This window comes from Haplochromis burtoni, unplaced genomic scaffold (assembly GCF_018398535.1).
Source record: "Haplochromis burtoni strain Fernald_Lab_line unplaced genomic scaffold, NCSU_Asbu1 Contig_300, whole genome shotgun sequence".
Taxonomy (NCBI): domain Eukaryota; kingdom Metazoa; phylum Chordata; class Actinopteri; order Cichliformes; family Cichlidae; genus Haplochromis; species Haplochromis burtoni.
In genome coordinates this window covers 3,760-18,476 of record NW_024582661.1, presented here as the reverse complement: position 1 = coordinate 18,476, position 14,717 = coordinate 3,760, and the positions used below count along the sequence as shown (strand labels likewise).

Sequence of the window (14,717 nt, the reverse complement as noted above, 5' to 3'; positions counted from 1 at the left end):
GCCACAGGGCAGGAGTGAACTTGAGTCTGACCTTCTGCGTGTCCTCTCCTCTCTCCTCCCCACTTTCCTGTCTGTCTCCACTATCCAATAAAGGCAAAAATGCCAAAAAATAATGATGGTCCCACACAGACCAACTTGACAGTAATTAATAAATCTTGAAACAAATCTAAAGAAAAATGTAAAGAATTAAGAATAAATTAAAACATTCAGAGTGAGGTAGGGTGCAGGCACGATGGCCTACAGGCAAGTGGAGGTACAGTAGCTGAGCTCGACTGAGGAAACCCTGCAACAGAGCAAAACACACACACACAGAGCCACCACTAGATGGCGAAGCGCCATCACACACATACACTGAACATCAGTGTCAACTATGTATTTTCCTCTCATTCCAGGCCAAAAGCTACTGGTTGGGTCCAAATTACGCTAAGGAGGGTCCTGAGAGCAACGACATCCGCCGCACCAATGTCCCGGACATCCGCGTGGCGTACCGAAGCGAGACGCTCACTGAGGAGCTTCAGCTCATCACTCACGCTGTGCGCACGGACGAGCTGGACGCTATCGACGAGGAGGACTCTCTCACCATGGGCTCTTTCCCGGGACGGCGTTGAAATCTGACAAAATGTAAAATCCCCAAACCCGTGGCCCACCCAGCATGACACTGAAGATATGTGCTGTGAGAGCAGCATAAACACCACTACAACAATTGTACAAGTATGTCAGCTGCACAGCTATGAAAAAGCCAAGAATATAGTTCTGCCAGAACACTTAGGCTCCACTTACTTTAATATTGCCATGTGTTATTTTATTTAAAGTTTCCCCAAATGTCCATTGTTTGCAGTCTGAGTCAGTTCCATGAAGGTTTGCAGGGCCTGCCATCAGGGTTTTCTGAGATTGAACAGCAGGGAAACGTGTGGTGTATTCCTGTCGTGTCCTGTCCATCAGATGGTCCCTGTGGTGTTTTCTATTAATTAGTAACTTGCTTTCATAGTAGTAGCTGCAGTATTTACACTGACAACCAGCACATTTAAACCTCTCCTGTTTTGCTCAGCCTCTTCTATACTTAGTCATTCTGTTCTTTCATTTGATTACACACAAATAAAAAATTACTGATGTATTTTTGCAGGAATAACACGCTTTGATTGTTGGTGGAGGTTGGACTTACCTGCACAACAAACTTTGACGGGCCTCTTGTTTAATCTACTGAATGCTGCAGCACTAAATCATAGCTGTGTGTGTCTTGCTTGGCGTGGTTTTTAATCATATACTTGCTAAATTGCACTTTCTAGAATCGTTCTTCCATGATTCAGTCAGCACAGAAAGAAAAAAACTCCACAGTCGAGAGGAGAGAAGCAGGCTGATGCAAACATTCCTTGAAGCGAATGGGACTCTTTAAGCAGCGTACGAAGCGACCTCGTCAAAAATGATGAGATGTTTGTGTGCTGAAAGAGAGACACTGTAGATTTTAATCACAGCACAAAAAATGTGGATGAGTTCTCACTTTGACCTCACTGTGACCACAAACCCCCCTCTGTATGTCTTACGGGCCCCAATCATTCTCATTCCTTTTACTAGACAGTCACAGAGGTTTTTCCCCTTTGCATGCAATGCACTGTACATATGCACCCAGCCAAGGTTTCACAGTGCCTTTTCATTTTTAGCTTTGAGCAGTGCATGCTCTCTTTCTTGCCTGCTTATTTTCCCTCAGTCGATAAACACTGAGCATATACGCGCTTCACACCGATTAGCTGAAAGCACCTAGCTGCATGATCAGTGTAAAGTAGCTTTTACTTTGGCCTTTAGGAGGATCTATTACCGGTTCTGTGAGTATGTAAATGATTTTTTTTTTTTTTTTGCATGTCTGCATGATTAATGGATGGCAGGAGAGAATGAGACTGATGTTTACAGCAAGCTTTAATGTAAAACATCTAAACTAATTCAGGGCTGCTGACCAGCTTTCAATCCAGAATCTGTTTTGTAATGTAGCAAGCAGGTTTGTACTCGGTTCTGTTCACCATGTACAAATTCACAAACCATGCTGGGACATGGTTAAGACATTTGCATGGTACTTGTAGCATTTTTTTTTTTTTTTTACTTGCCCCAAACCTGGTCAAAGCTGGTATCACCCACCTCGGGATTTTTGTATTATAACATCACACTGCCTGCCACTGGACCTCCCATCAAACTGCTAGCATACTTGTTAAACCCCAGTCGAGTAAGACTTTATGCCAAGACTAGAAGAGAACGAGTCAGAAAGTATCGGGCTTTATTTGAATAACCAGCTGTAAAGTATTTGGGTAGGAAAGTGTTTGCTTTAGAGGTGTTTAGGATAAAAACTGAGAATCTGTCATTTTTCAGCTATAAATCGTAGCTACACAAGTGGAGCTCCGTGGAAATGTCACTGTGGGAGTTTCTGTAAAGAGTGTATTTTTCAAAGGCAATACAAAGATGGGTAATTTTATCTAATTGATGTGAAGGTTTGACACTTCAATTTGTCTGTTTATTGCTTTTTGAATCTAAGTGGACACAGAGTGTCTGCTCTGCCTCTTTATTACTGCATTAGTCGTTATTCTTCACCTGTTTTTATTCCTGTGAACTCTCAGTATTTCAATGCAAATGTAACAGATAAAGTGTCAAAGTTGGTACTTTTTACTCTAAAGCCAAACGTCACCTCCAGCAGTGTCTGTGAACACTTTGGCCCTTGCACTTTTTCATTTGAACCAAAACACTGATGGATTTTACATCTACACTGACGTTAGCCTTTTACTCACTCGTTTAATATTCAGTTTTGACTCTGTAACATTTTGCACTGTGATTATGGGAGTTTTTTGATTACAGTTGCTCATGCTGCTATGGCATTTGTCATCTGAACCGACCCAAAACTTTTCCACCTGTTCGGTTTCTATCTGTTCACTTTTACATCTTGTTGTTTACTGTTTATTATGCTAATTATGTCCAACATATAGTCCACCCTACCTCACAAATCATGTCTTTTTGGAGCCCAGCAGCAGTATTCAAGACTGCAACTCACAGCAATCAACTGCTGACATACTGAAAACTACATAAAAGTCCCATCATAGTTTGCATAGTTCAAATTAATATATTACTCATATAATTAATATATTGAAGTCAATCGTCAGGAAAAAAGAAAAAGCAACAACTCCTTTTACTTCAGAAGCTCACGTTTCTGGTATTGTTGTATTAATACCAATATTTCAATATATAAAGGAGATTGAGCTCAGTAAATAGTAGCACATGAGGGTCAGAGATAAAATACGTGAAGTCGAGTAACACTGAGTGGGAGCCAACACAGAAACACAGCATATATTCAAACATGGCGTTAACAGTTAACATGTTCGGCATCATTTACATTACCAACCTCATAGTGCTCTAAGTATTCTGATACTCAGTGTGTGTTTGTTTTCAGCTGAGGTTTTCTTCTTTGTTTTTACAGCCATGTAACTGTGTAGACATTATTATTATTATTATTATTATTATTATTATCATTTTTATCATTTTTTAAATTCTGCCTGATTTTATTTCCATTAATCTGTAATCTGTAGCCTTATTGCTTGAGATGGACTGCCAGAGTTTTACAGATTCAGATGCCTCTGAGGTTCACGTGTAATGACTCGACAACAAAATAAAGCATGTTAATTCACCCAGGTTGTGTCACGCTTTTATTTACAGGTTATGCTGTGACAAATTAGACTCCAACTTTTTATTACAGAATTCAAGCGATTACTGATCTTATATTACACAAGACGACAACACGACTATCTGTGTGTGTGTATATATATATATATATATATATATGTGTGTGTGTGTGTGTGTGTGTGTGTGTGTATATATATATATATATATATAGATAGAGATATATATATATAGATTTCAAACGAGACGTAAGTATGCACTGTAAACTCAAAGCTCAAAGTTTTCAGAGTCTGATCATCGGTGACCAGTTTTGGTCCTCTTCTGTCCCCTTTGATGTCCCGTCACTGGTCTCACTTAACTGGAAGCCTAAAGTGTTCACAAAAGACAGAGCAGAGTTGTCTGTGCTACATGTAGCATGCTTCTATAGAAACTCCACATGGATGGGAGAAGCGAGTGAAGCAGTGCTTTGTCACTTACGGCTAGCTGCGACCTGACTGCGTTTAACTGGAAGAAGACTCGGCCTCCTTCCTCGGGACACATCACCTTCAGCTCCTCTCTGGTCATGCCCAGAAGCGTAGCGCCGCTCACCACGCCGAGACAGCGTACAGTGCTGCAGGAGATAAATAACATGGATCTGTGTTTCTCACACTTTGGAAAACCTGCTTAGTGTGCAGCAGTACACACAGCTGTGTCTTTATATACCTGCAGATTTATATAGCCAAGCTAAGTACCTCCCATGATTCACTATCTTGCAGAGCCGTTTTTAGCAACAAAAACATGAAGTGATCATTTTCTGTATGACTTTAACAGTTTCTCGTGTAATTATGGAGAACTTTTGGCCCACTCTTCTGTTAAGTTGTAGACATTTGTCCATGCACAGCTCTCTTAAAGTACCACCACAGCATTTCAGTCAGTTGCAGGTCTGGACTTTGGATCAACGCCTGTATTTTTTCACTTTCAGTGATTCTGTTGTAAATTTACCGCTGTGCTTGGGATCATTGTTGCATCACTCACTTTTAGCCAAACATGGTAGATGGCCTCACATTAGACTCTACAAATACTGTGGTACTCAAAGGATTTTGTGTCAGTTCAATGACTGCATCATACCCAGGGCCTGTGGCTGCCAACAAAACCTAAATCATCACCCCTCCATCAACGTGCTGTCGGGTGGTATGGGGTGTTTCTTTTTTGTGCTGATATGCTGTGTTTGGCTTTCCCAAATGTGGCCAAACATTTTGATCTCATCTGTCAAAAGGTCATTGTTACAGAAGTCTTGTAGTTTGTTCTTAGTGTAGCTTAGGCTTGGCAAACACAAACCATGCAGCCACGTTCTTTTTAGAGAGAAGAGGCTTTTTCCTGGCAATCCTTCCAAACAAGCCATAGTTGTTCAGTCTTTATGCTGTCAGGAACTTTTACATTTAACATGCTGAGAGTCTGAAAAGTGTGAGTCTTGGATTTTTTGCAGTTCCTCTGCATTGCATGGTCTGACCTCGGGTTGAAAAGTCTACTCCAGGGAAGATTGGAAAATCTTGAATGTTTTTCATTTGCGAAAAATCTTTCTCACTGTAGAGTGAAAGACTTCAAATTATTTGAAAATGAGATCATTTCTTATGTCTTGGCAATGCAAACTGCCAAGACTTCAGCTTTTATAGAGTTGCTCACACTTGCTGATGATCAGTACTTACTGCTTCCATAGAGATTAAGAGGGTAAAGGAGAACTCCGATTTTCGCACGGTGCTTCTGCTTTTTGGATTAAATACATAATAACACAGTGCAATCGGTAGCGTGGCTGAGCGGTCTAAGGTGCTGGATTAAGGCTCCAGTGTGTTTGAATCCCACCGCTGCCATGAATAGTTTTGGGGCTTGAGTAAGGTACCGTCTCTACACACTGCTCCCTGTGTGCTGGATTGGTAGCTGCCCACTGCTTACTGGTAGAATGGGTTAAATGCAGAGGACTAAGCAATTTCCTACAGGGTTAATAAAGTATACATTAATATGTCATGTTTTGTTGTTCAGCTAAGGTTGTTTTTAATATTTATACTTAACAGACTGAAAAAATGAATAAATAAAGCTGAAATGTATTAAAATTGCGATAATTTTGATAATTGATAACACTAATATTAATATGAAGGAGAACAGAGATGATTGCAGATGTCACAGCAGGTTGATCATCCACATCTGAGACCATTTTTACTCTTTAACTGTTTGTCCACATTTGTCCCTCCTCCCTGATATTTCAGCTGATCTTTCTGACCTTCATGTTTCTTTTTATGCAGACCCTGGATAGTAAATGCCAGAAACTAACACCAAGGTCACCTGCACAGCCAATTCATTACATTAGGGAGTGAAGAATTCTGGTTGTACTCACATTTTACTGAAGCCCTTGTCTTCGAGCCAGGCTTTCACTTCGGCAGGCTTGGACCTCTTTGTTAGGACAGGTGAGGCCACAATATCCTTTGAAAATGGAACGATAATGTATTATTACTTTAAGTGTAAAGTAGTATTACTTTAATTAAGTCTGAAAATAAAAATGCACATACAGCTTGCTATATAGTTTAAACTATATGATTATTGGTTTTTGCTCATGTCCGTTCCTGTTTTATTTTGTGATTCCTGGTCTCTTTTACACAGTTGAAAGTTTTACTTCCTGTCTTTGTTGGGCTTTCTGCTTTGTTTTACACAAGTAAACATCAGATTAGAAGGGCAAAAACACTCAGCAGTGACTCATTACAAGTAATGTTTCTTGTATTTATAGCAAATTCCCAGTTTCCTGGAGTGTGGAATGAAACAGGAATGGGATCACTTCCATTAGCACCTGTGGCTTGGCAAAAGTCTAATCCTGCACAAACATGCTTTTTATTTCTTATCATCTACGCTCGGAATAATTCAGTGTTTGTGTGTCTCTACAACACTGAGTTTAATGTGAACTGTAACGTGTTCGTGTCTGCTGAGTGGTAACCTCTTCATCAGGTTGGTGATCATTATCGCTCAGGATATTACTGGGGACAAAGCCTTCCTCCCCTCTGTCATTCCTCACTTTCCACCACTGCTTGGACTTGTCCAGCAGCTGTAGGCACAAATAAAGCAAATATGGAGGCAGTTAACAAAACAAATGCGAGTAGGGACAGAAAAATCGGATGAGTCACTTTGCTGATACCTGAACTGTTTCTCCTTTTCTCACGGTGAGCTCTCTTTGGTTTCTTGAAATGAAGTCAGACTTCACATGCACTTCTCGCAGTTTTGGCTCCACTGAGCTGGGAAAAAGTCAAAATCAAAAACACTCACTTTGCACTGAATCATTGACTCCTTTGTGTGTTCATGCGTACCGTGTAGGTTTCCAACTGGCATACGTCTGTGTGGAAGAAGAAAATGGCATTGATGTGAATTTCTGTGCTATTTATTTAAGTAACTAGAAGATACCTGAATGCTTCGTTTACCTGACTGGGCGCAGGTTGCCGATCCTCCTGCCTGGTCACTGGTTTACTGGGTGCAGGTTGTGGGCTCTTTGGTCTGGCCACAGATTTGGGTGCACTCCTCTGTCTGGTCAGAGGTGGAGTGGGGGGAGGTTCTGCAGTGACTTCAGGGGGCTGCCAGCCATCGAAGAACTGCGGGGTGTAGGTTGGGATGTCCTCATCATCTTCTGGCCACTGGGTACTGATAACAGTAAGAGTACATGTTTGATTGCCCTGCTGACATTTAACAGAACACTTTCTCAGCTGTAAACAAAAAGAAGTCAAAGTATAAGAGATGTCTTGTTACACCTGGGAATGTTCCAGGCATCTCCCAGAGACTGCCACAGCTCGTCCTCCTCCGTGGACGCCTCTTCACTCATGAGACGGATACACTGAGGCGTCAGCAACGGCGCAATAATGCTGGGCGGCAGAACCTCAGGACAGTGTGACACCACCTGATGAGGGCATTAACAATTAATAACAAATATAAGTCCAGTGGAATAGTGGTGTGCACAGCCCACCCTGAGCAGGTGGAAAGCTTGCTGAGATGACAACAGGAGGTGTCTGTGCAGTTTAAAGTCCAGCCAGTGAGCAAGTGAGATTCATATCCTCAGTTAAGTTAATTTCCAGTGTTTAAACACTCATTAACAGTTCTTTATGTGACAGCATTTTTACAAAAGCCAAACGCAGAATATCAGCATGAACACCTCATAACAACTGTCAAGCACAGCGATGGAGCGGTGATGATCTGGGCTCGTTTGCAGCCACAGGACCTGGAAACCAGTCACTGAAGCAACCATGAACTGCAAAGTATTTTGAAGTCAAACATGAGGCCCTCTGTGTAACACTTCAAGCTTTCATTAAAACTGGTTATAAGTAGGACCATGAGCCTAAGCAGAGCAGCATATTTCAAACAGAACAGCTGTAAAAGAAAAGAATGGATGTGTTGCAACCTCCAAACTAACCCAACTGAAATGCTGTGGGGCGACCTTAAGAGAGCTGTGCATAAATAAAATGCCCACAACACTCAATTAACTGACACAACCCTGTAAAAAGGTGTGGGCCAGAATTTCATCACAGTGATGTGAGAGACTGATAAAGTCACAAAACAATTAGTGCTAAAAGTGGTTCTACAAGCTAATGAATCATGGGGTGCAGTCCTGTGAAAAAACATCTTTTTAACTACGTTTCACAGTCAGGGTGCTTCGGTTTTGAAATGACCTGTGTGAGGAGAGTCGGCTTTGAAGAAATGACTTTTAAAACCAATTTTGTTTTAGTCCTGCTTTTAAGCAGCTCTGTTATGTGTGATTTTTAAAATGTCCTTGCTATCTTTCCTCAGATTTCTTCCTCACTGCCCACTCTAGACTATCATTAATTTAATCCATTTATGTTTTCTGTTATATTTGCGATCGCGCACCTGCGTGTGTGTGGGTGGGCGTATGTGTGAAGGTGGAAACAGTGCTGGGAAATTCTAAAGATGATGCCAAAAATGTTTTTAATAGTCACTTACGAATTTTAACGAGACAAAAAAGGAGCGGACAAATTCAGGAGCACTGGGATTGTTGATCTTTCCATTGAGCTCCCCCTGTCAAAGAAAGATGTCGCACATGCTGTATGTTACACAGGAACAACACACAGACCCACAGTATGATGACATTGTGTTAATGGAAAAGGGGAAACAAACCAGCAGGTTTAAGCCGAATTTAATTTTATGGAGGCATTCTTCAAATTCTTCTTGAGAGGGCATGCTGTCCATGACTGAAAAATAAAAAACAAACAATAAAGATAAATAATTAAATAAACATGCAGACATCACAGCTGCTAATATTTATTAGAATAAAATGTATTTTTATATAAATATAGAGCTTAAAGTAAAGGCAATACATTTGTTTAAATACAGATTATAGTCTCTGTCATTTTAGCCAGCCCACAGCAATCTACAGTTATGTAATGAATATAGACCAAAGCGGAAACTCACAGCTAAACTAAACTAACATCTAAAATTATATTTTTAATACTAAATTAAAAGAAAAAATAGAGGTCCTTCCTTTTTGATAAAGTATATAGTTAGGGTTGGATCAGGTGACCTTGAATCCTCCCTTAGTTATCGCAGCCTAGACCTGCAATAGGTCTAGGCTGGAGGTTTCTTCCTGTTAAAAGGGAGCTTTTCCTTCCCACTGTCGCCATAGTGCTTACTCATAGAGGGTCCTCTGATTGTTGGGGTTTTCTCTGTTTTCTCTGTATTTTTATGGGGTCTTTACCTTACAATATGAAGCATGTTGAGGCAACTGTTGCTGTGATTTGGTGCTACATAAATAACACTTAATTGAATTAAACTGAATTGAGTTAAACCAGGCGCTGCTGGAAGCTGTGAATTTCACACAATATGGGATTTTTTTTCAAGTGTGCTTTTAATTTTTGCGTAAAATGACCTTTCCCCTTTTTCTTCTTCTTCTTCGTCTTCTTCTTCTTTGCATTTTTAGCTTCTGCTGCAGCTAATTGTCCCATGAAGATTTCGATGTCCCTTAAAATATGATTCAACATATCCTGCAAGAAAGAAAAAAGCCACTGAGAAAAGAGGAATTTATTCATTTATTCTTCCCTTATCAGATGTTATTAAAGATGCTTTCTGATTTAAGCACGCAAAGAAGAAGCAAAATATACTTCTCCTAAAGAAAACTCACCACATTCCTGTCCAGCTCCGTGTATGAACGAGGTACGTCTTTATGCATGAAGGGCTCCTCATCATCCTCCTCATCTTCAGGCAGTAACATTTCAGGATCGTGCAAATGGTCTTCTATACACACAACCACAAACAGATGAAAAAGAGGATGAATACGCCATCATCACACCAATAACAGTGCATCAGTACCACCATGTGTGCTGTCACAACCTTACCATAGTCAGGCTCACTCCACTGCCACGCTGGTTCAGCTGCAGGCTCTGGCTCGCTGGGTTTAGGGATTACTGCAGGTTTCACTCCTTCATTTCTGATTTTTTAAAAAAAAGGTGAGATACAGTTTCACGAAGAAAACTTTAATAAAGATTAAAGTGTATGGACACAGAAATTTTACAGTACTTGATGCCTGAATTCTGTCCCTGGCGAGCCAGTGCTAGTGAGAGATGTTTTTCAACATAGTCGGCCTGTAAAAAAACAGAAGAAAGAATTTGAAAATCACTTGCCCTTTGCTTTCGCTTGATATGAGTCATGATGGCAGCCATCTCGGCCAGTTTGCCCTCACCCTGACATCATCACACTGGAACATGAAGACAGTGTGGTTGCGTTTTTTCCTGGCCTGGACTGACACTGTGAGCAGAGAGTTAAACACCCCGGAGTTCAGCACAGCGGTGAACTCCTGGATGTCACTGAGAGGCATCGACTCCAGCTCGTCCTGAAAAAGCACAGTAGCAAAGTCATCACAGAGGATGTTGGGTTGTTGATTCACATGTTTTTATAGCTTCTATCATTGCAGGAGAAAAGCTTGAACATCATTAAACAGTACTGTGAAAACCTCTGGAGTCACAGCTCCATGTTTTTATGTTTTGCTAGAGAAACTGAAAATATTTAAATGAATGTATTAAAATGTTTAAAAAAATAAATGGCTATAGAGCACAAAAGCCAAAAACAAAGTCTGCATGATTCTAATGAACTTGAAAATGAATATTTCACATGACCACATTTATTCTTCAACACAGTCTGAATTCTCTTTGTTTTCCTTTGGGTTTTTTTTTAAGTAGTCTTCAGGAATAGTTCTTCATGAGTCACATTCAAAGCTCTTCTTTGGAAGTTTCTGCCTTTTGTTCTGTTCTCTGTCAAAATAATCCTACACTGTTTCAATAATGTTGATGTTTGGGCTCTAGGCAGGCGATGACCGATAATGATCCGCAGTGAGTTTCTTATCCAGGTATGTTTTTACTTTATTGGTTAGTGTGTCCTAATAAATAAATAAATCCTAATAAATAAATAAGGTTTTAAAGGGTTTTAAGGTGAAATGCTACTGGCAAATGTGCATTTTCCTCTTACTGACATACACGTGGTTGCCTCTCCATGTTATTAGCTCTGCCCAGAACTTTCAACCCGCCTGTATGACACATGACAGCGGGTCTGCATTTTACGATACTTTTGATATCAGACATTTATGCAAATTGGCCCAATTTAATGAGATGATAACTCATCCAATTAACTCATTCCAGTTTAAATAGACTTTTTGTAAGCTGCGCTGTGGTTGTTACCTTGTTTTCAATGTCTGTGAGCATCATTTTGGTGCCTTGCACCTCCAATTGCATGGTCTGACCCCACACATGACCCATCTCCTCCAGCAGGTTCAAACGGTCCACACAGTCTGTGATGTTTTTCAGGTCCTTCCCGTCCAGGTCACAGGTGAACAGGTGCTGCGGCACAGAAGGATTAAAACAGAAGTTTGACACTATCCAGATACAGGTACATTTGGATGTATAATAGAAAATGTTCTTAATACTCCACCTCCACCCTGCACTGAAAGTTGCCCATCATCTTGTTTATTGATGCTGCATACTCCTGCCTCTGCACTGCTGAAACACAAAGCAGGTCTTTATGGTCTTTGTTCTTCTTTTCACAAATACAATTAAAGGTGGAAGCATAATAATAATAATAATAATAATAATAATAATAATAATAATAATAATAATAATAATAATAATAATAATAATAATAACAATTGACAATTGAAATATTTAGGATGGAAAGGCAGCAATGACATAGTCAAATGATCAGTTGCATAAGGTCATAAAAGAAATAAATATCCAATAAGATAAATCAGAGTTATATATATGAAATTAAAACCTATTAGTACGTTTAACAGCAATGTTTACTTACAGTAAATTGATTTTGCACTTGGCCTCGACATATTTGAGAGCCGTGATGGCGCTTCATCCATCGTGGAATAACCACTGTCACAGAAAAACAAAAACCCAAATATAAACCTTTGAACCTTTGAATAAAATAAATGAATAAAGCAATCAGCCAATTGATTGTTGCCCAGATAAAAAATTGCCAGAATACATACTTGGACTGGAGTGAGTCTGCATAGCTGCTGGTATCACAGCCAAAGGGGCTGTTATTCCTGAACATACTGACTGGACTCACCTGGAACATCACATGAATCATACACACGTCATACATGAGTGGACTCACCCACCTGTATCTGAAATCAACCCATAAATCTTCCACTTTTACAGGTTTATTGTGTTAAGTCTGAGCTAATTAGAGGAATGAAAATTAAATTCAAACGCAGAGAATTATAAACGGATCAAGAAAACAATCTTGTGGTAACACAGAAATGTGGTCAGTTACATCACAACTGCACACCTGCAGTGACACATGACCAAACACACTGAACACAACACACAAATATGATACAAATAAAACAACGTGCACTGTACATCTAACATCTATCTATCTATCTACACATCAAAATAATTAAGGGAACACTTAAATCAGATCTTGATTAATGACATATGAAGAATACATGAGGTTCAAATCCTGACTGACATATGATGCGTAGTTGGTGGAAAAGTGGCGTAATGACAATCAGTGGAAATCAAAATCATTAAACCTTTAAAAGTTTGGATTCAAAACCACACCACGAATTCATTTACATAATTATTCAAGTTTTCCCTTATTCGTTAAATTTTTATTTTGAAAAGCATGTTTTTAAATTATGTTGATAGCCGTGAATAAAGAGAAGAACTAAGTCCAACCTTTCAGCAGGCCTTCGCCGTACATCGTTCAGACAAACAATAAAGATATATTCAGTGTACTGCTGATATTGTCACCAGTTCTTACCTTTTGTTGTTAGTTCCTTATGTGTTGTTTTTGCTTCCAGTCAAACTCTGCTCATGTTTGAAACCCACACTTTGTCGATGTACGGCTTAGACTTCCTCATCAGAGAGAAGGACAAAGTCCGGATCTGTGGAAGAGCCACCTGGATGAGGGCGTGAGATCTTTAGTAGTATCCCGTTTGAGCAAAGGTTACCAGATATCGTGGAAATCCCCTCCCATCAATAAATGCTACAAAGAAAACTTGATCAGCATTTTGCATTCTTTCCATTTGTAAATATTAAGATAAGAGGACACCACTTAATTTATTATTCTTCCATATTGGTTCAATAGTCTGCTGTTATGTAATCTGTATATCTGTTGTATTCTCTATACATAAATACATTTGGGGCTAATGCTAAATGGGTACAAGTGAAACAAGGTTAAAAGAGAGAGAGAGAAGGAAATCTAAATACCGTTGTAGCACTTAAAGTCTCCCTTTTACGTCTCCTTCCTTTAGCTTTAAATGCCCTGTTATAAATGTTCAAAAAGGATTATGACACCATCTACCTGGCTTGTTGGTTTTTATGTCCTCTTAGCAGATATCACAAAGCCAAACATTAACCAGACACAGCGTGTCACAGCATCCAGTGTGAATGTATTTAGCTCAAATGATCTATGAAAACTTTACCAGATTGAGAATAATTTGTTCACCACATTTGCTTTGATTGCTTCTATACGACTGAGATCACCCTTCCAGAAAGTAAACCGAGGAGCCTGCTGAACAGCAGGAAGTGGCTACTGTACCATGTCATTATTTTGGGATGGTTGTACTATAAACAATGTCTCGTTAAAGTTGCCATTTTGCTGTATTTAAGAGAGAACTTTGCTCATTCAAGCCGCTGTAACTGGCAGAAGCTTTGCAGATTAAGATCTTCAAATCCAAAAATATGACAAATCATAAAAGCATGACGTTACAAACCAGATTAAATGTATAAAAACCTGATAAAAAAAAAAGAAGCTTTTTTGTCACTACCCAAAGCGGCAATATTATTCAAAAGCGTAATTCTTTAGAATTGGCTACTTTTTCACTCACTTTCAGTTCAGTCCTTGTTTGTGATCATTATCAGAAGAATGTTTTTGTTTGCAACGCTAATTAAGAATGACCTATGAGTCATTCAAACATTAAAAAGGCCCCTGAGTCAAGGGATGAATCGGTGTTAGGTCTACACATAACAGACAACTTGGCAAAGGACCCGATTGTGTCTTTAGGCACTTTGTTATAAACAGCCTGAGACAAAAACATATAATTCTTTCCTAGAGGTGCTGTTTGCCCTGAGGCAAGGCAGATAACTGCTTAGAACCTCAGGCCAGTGAAATGCCTCCAAGTGCTGACAGACTTCAAACAACAAAAATGGCATTAAAAAAGCAGACATGGAAAATGCTGAGTGGCTCACAATTGGTCATGGATTGGAGCTAAACATTATTGAAGCAATGTGGGATCCTGTTGACAGAGAACAGAACAAAAGGCTATCAACATCCAAATAAGAGCTTTGAATGTCCTTCAGGAAGCCTGGAGAACTATTCCTGAAGACTACTCAAAGAAATGACAGGAAATCTTGACTAAGAGAGTTCAAACGGTGCTGAAGAATAGAGGTGGTCAAACCAAATATTAGCTTTCAAGCTCATTCCAGTTGTTTAGACTTTAGTTTTTCCTTCTGTGCTGTATTTCTATGTATAATTGCACGTTTCAATAAATCTATTTCCCATCTTTGTCACAAAATATAAAGAAATGATAAGTGTGGCTGAGGTGTGAT

At 39.6% G+C, this 14,717-nt stretch overlaps 2 protein-coding genes across 7 annotated transcripts in view; one reads left to right on the top strand and one right to left on the bottom strand.

Moving 5' to 3' along the window:
* LOC102300554 (AMP deaminase 2) overlaps nt 1–3,662 on the top strand; it is a 34,540-nt gene extending 30,878 nt beyond the window's left edge. For all 6 annotated transcript variants that reach the window (XM_042228070.1, XM_005941435.3, XM_042228072.1 and 3 more), the window contains one exon: nt 393–3,662. In XM_042228070.1, the coding sequence (XP_042084004.1) occupies nt 393–608 (216 nt within the window). In that variant the 3' untranslated portion in view covers nt 609–3,662. The remainder of the gene's footprint in view (nt 1–392) is intronic.
* A 201-nt stretch (nt 3,663–3,863) lies between these two features.
* eps8l3a (EPS8-like 3a) lies at nt 3,864–13,054 on the bottom strand. Its single transcript, XM_042228065.1, has 20 exons — nt 12,928–13,054; nt 12,149–12,228; nt 11,959–12,032; nt 11,587–11,654; nt 11,337–11,495; nt 10,346–10,495; nt 10,183–10,247; nt 10,002–10,093; nt 9,788–9,900; nt 9,536–9,650; nt 8,788–8,861; nt 8,614–8,688; nt 7,413–7,558; nt 7,089–7,305; nt 6,978–7,003; nt 6,809–6,905; nt 6,611–6,718; nt 6,020–6,105; nt 4,129–4,261; nt 3,864–4,017 (listed from the first exon to the last, which is right to left on the bottom strand). Exons 2-20 carry the CDS (start codon nt 12,211–12,213, stop codon nt 4,006–4,008), a joined length of 1,875 nt encoding a protein of 624 aa, XP_042083999.1. The 5' UTR covers nt 12,214–12,228; nt 12,928–13,054; the 3' UTR covers nt 3,864–4,005.
* Between the last annotated feature and the right edge of the window lie 1,663 nt (nt 13,055–14,717).

Bases quoted from the DNA above. Each gene is read 5' to 3' on its own strand.
- eps8l3a (XM_042228065.1), bottom strand. From the start codon at position 12,213: ATGTTCAGGAATAACAGCCCCTTTGGCTGTGATACCAGCAGCTATGCA. The intron at 10,248-10,345 runs GTGAGGGCAAAC...GTTTTTTTACAG, and splicing joins TCCAGTGTGATGATGTCAGG to GCCGACTATGTTGAAAAACA. The intron at 6,906-6,977 runs GTACGCATGAAC...ACTTTTTCCCAG, and splicing joins GCCAGTTGGAAACCTACACG to CTCAGTGGAGCCAAAACTGC.